The 2891-nt window shown below is 54.2% G+C and overlaps 1 protein-coding gene across 1 annotated transcript; it reads right to left on the bottom strand.

The window, feature by feature from the left end:
* Positions 1 to 474: 474 nt before the first annotated feature.
* LOC101853912 (proline-rich receptor-like protein kinase PERK9) lies at positions 475 to 2023 on the bottom strand (the record flags this gene model as incomplete). Its single annotated transcript, XM_005113425.1, has 2 exons — positions 475 to 1029; positions 1549 to 2023. Coding segments are annotated over 2 exons (1030 nt in total), but the record flags the coding sequence as incomplete, so codon positions are not given.
* Positions 2024 to 2891: the final 868 nt, after the last annotated feature.

The following is a 2891-nucleotide window of genomic DNA, read 5'->3' as shown; positions in this document are numbered from 1 at the left end:
GGAGTGAGGAATAATTCAGAGCGTTAAGGGGCGATAAGCTGGTCACAGAATAGGTACCTCTACTGGGTGTATTGGGCGAGAGGGGTAAGAGAGATGGGGAGAGAGGGAGAGAGAAAGAGGGAGAGAGGGAGAGAGAAAGAGGGAGAGAGAGAGAGAGAGAGAGGGAGGGAGAGGGAGAGAGAGGAAGAGAGGGAGAAAGAGGGACAGAGATATATAGAGATATAGAGAGAAATGGAGACACAGGGGGAGACAGAGAATTAGGGATAGAGAGAGAGGAACATATATATATATATACACACAGAGAGAAATAGGCAGATTTACAGACAGATAGACGGATCGACAAATAGACAGCCAGACAGACAGGCAAAAACACACTTATATACTCATCATAATACTGAGGTGCCCCCAAGAGTAAGAAAACCAGTCCTATGAGATCCCTGTGCTCTGTGTGCTGGGTTCCGGAAGGTTCCGAGTTCAGTTCTTGTTGTCTGCCACCATAAAGTGAGAATACTTGTTGGGGTTGTGAACCGCCAGCGTGTTACTGACGCGCGGAGAATTTCCGCCCGCGTGACTGCCGTCGCCTCCGCCTACGTTGAGAGAGGTGATGTGCGACCAACAAGTGTAGTCGTTGAGTCGCCCATCCAGTTTAAGGTCGCGGTTCGAATCCAGGCCGCCCTCCCCAACTCCCATGAAGCTGCACTTATTGTTGTCGCCGCCACTCTCGCGCGCGGCAAACTGACGCCTCCTCACCATCACGCCGACCACGACGCCGACGACCACGCAGCAGATAACGACCGCCGCGGAGAGCGAGACGGCCACGGCAGCCGACGGGTTCAATCCGCCGCGCTCCTCCTCAGAACTCGCGACATCTCCACCGCCTGTCTCCCTCAACATCGCCGCAGTCTCCGCCGCCGCCGCCGCTGGCTTTTTTTCTCCGCCGCCAGCAGTCCCGGCGTCCCCGTCGTCGCTGGAGGAAAGCATCTCTTGTTCTGCCGCTGGGCGTGAAGCTGCCGCCGCTGCCGCCGCCGGCTGGAGCAGGGGTTGGAGAATGCGTTCGGCTTCGTCTTGAGAGACAATAATATTATCTCCATCATCATCATCATCATCATCATCATCATCATCATCATCATCATCATCATCGTCATCATCATCGGTCTCCCTCCAGTGTGCTGTTCGCAGTACGAATACTCCCTTCTCCTCCACCACCTCCCCCTCATCCTTCCCTCTGCCGCTGCCACGCGCGTCATTCCGCCCGGCGGACGATTCCTTATCGCTCTCAGCTGCGGCCGCTTTCTCCCCGCTCGTCTGCGTGCTTGTGGGAGGCGGGCTGCTCTCTGAACCTGTCTGTGACGACGGCTCGGCGTGCATAGGCCCCCTGTGGTGGGTGAGGAGAATCAGCGCCTCTGTAGTTTTCCACGCTTTACTTTTGTCATCATCATCGTCGTCTGTCTCAGCTGAGCTAGAGGAGGACGAGCTGGTGGGTGGTGGGTTGTTGGTGGGTGGAGGGTGGTTGGTGGTTGGTGGGTGGTTGGTGGGTGGTGGGTTGACAGGTAGTGGGTCGGTGAGTCGTGGGTGGTTGGTGGGCGGTGGGCTAGTGGTGGTAGGAGAGGCCAGGGCGTGGGCAGGCGTGGGGCTGTGCGGGAAAAGCGAAGGCATGAAGAGATCCTCAGACCACATGATGTGTGGCGGTAAAGCGGGGCTGGGGTTAGGCGGGGAAACCCCAAACCCCTCCCATCCGGAGATCCCCAGGAGCCAGGGTGGGGCGGGGCTGGAACTGGGGCTAGGGCTGGGGCTGGGGCTCTGTAGCCCCGCGGTGGGAGCCCTGTCAGACAGCCCCCTGGGTAGCCCTCTGAGCAAGGGGTTGTGGTAGCGTAACTCCCAGATGCCGCTCTGCCACACGTTCTGGAAGGAGTCCTGGGGAAACATGGCCGGGAACAGGTCGTCGGCAGGTGGGGCTTGAGTGCTGGTGGCGGGGTCAGGGTCCGGTCCGTGGGTTGCCAGGGCCAGTGGACGCAGGCCTCCACTAAAAAACGGGATGATGGCTGAAAACGACGATAATTATTGGGGCGCGTGCGAGCGGAAAAAGGCCGCGCGGTGTGGCTAGGCTAGCTACAACAAGAGTCCAACCCGCTACCAGAGACCTAGCAATGTTAACAATGCTAGGTCTCTGCTGCTACTTCTACGTCACGAGAAAACTAGGACTTGTTTTTAAGACGGCCGCTCAATGTCGAGGAGGAAAGAGGCTGTCTAAGATAGGTGGATAGTACAATTAAAATGTAAAACAGACGCAACAGGGAGTTGGGAAATAGCCGTTTGTACAGGTGATTGTCTTATAAGGTGGCTGTTAGTACAGGTGGTTGTCTTATAAGGTGGCTGTTTGTACAGATGGTTGTCTTATAAGGTGGCCGTTTTTACAGGTGACTGTCTTGTAATGTGGCCGTTTGTACAGGTGACTGTCCTATAAGGCGGCCGTTTGTACAGGTGATTGTCTTATAAGGTGGCCGTTTGTACAGGTAATTGTCTTATAAGGAGGCGTTTGTAAGGGTGATTGTTTTATGAGGTGGCCGTTTGTACAGGTGATTGTTTCTTTAACCCCTTCAATGTCGCAGGTAAATATAAGACACATGTGCCGGGGGAAATCCCAAGAACCAAGACGGCTCTAGGGTGACCCCACTCTATCTCCCATATTTTTTTAATTTATTAATATTTCCTAATGAATTTCTGCATGCACGTTCTACAACGAACCACGTTTCTATTGATATAATTTTAGGGGGATTTCATTGAGAGATAGATGGAGAAACGTTGGAGTTAGTAACATGATGCCAAAAACAACACCACCAAACAACATAAAACAACACACGTTCGAGTTATGATAAACTGAGACCCCCCCC

The sequence above is a fragment of the Aplysia californica genome, unplaced genomic scaffold, assembly GCF_000002075.1.
Source record: "Aplysia californica isolate F4 #8 unplaced genomic scaffold, AplCal3.0 scaffold02339, whole genome shotgun sequence".
Lineage (NCBI taxonomy): Eukaryota > Metazoa > Mollusca > Gastropoda > Aplysiida > Aplysiidae > Aplysia > Aplysia californica.
The sequence above is the reverse complement of the archived record's forward strand: the minus strand, read 5'-3'. Positions and strand labels throughout refer to the sequence as shown.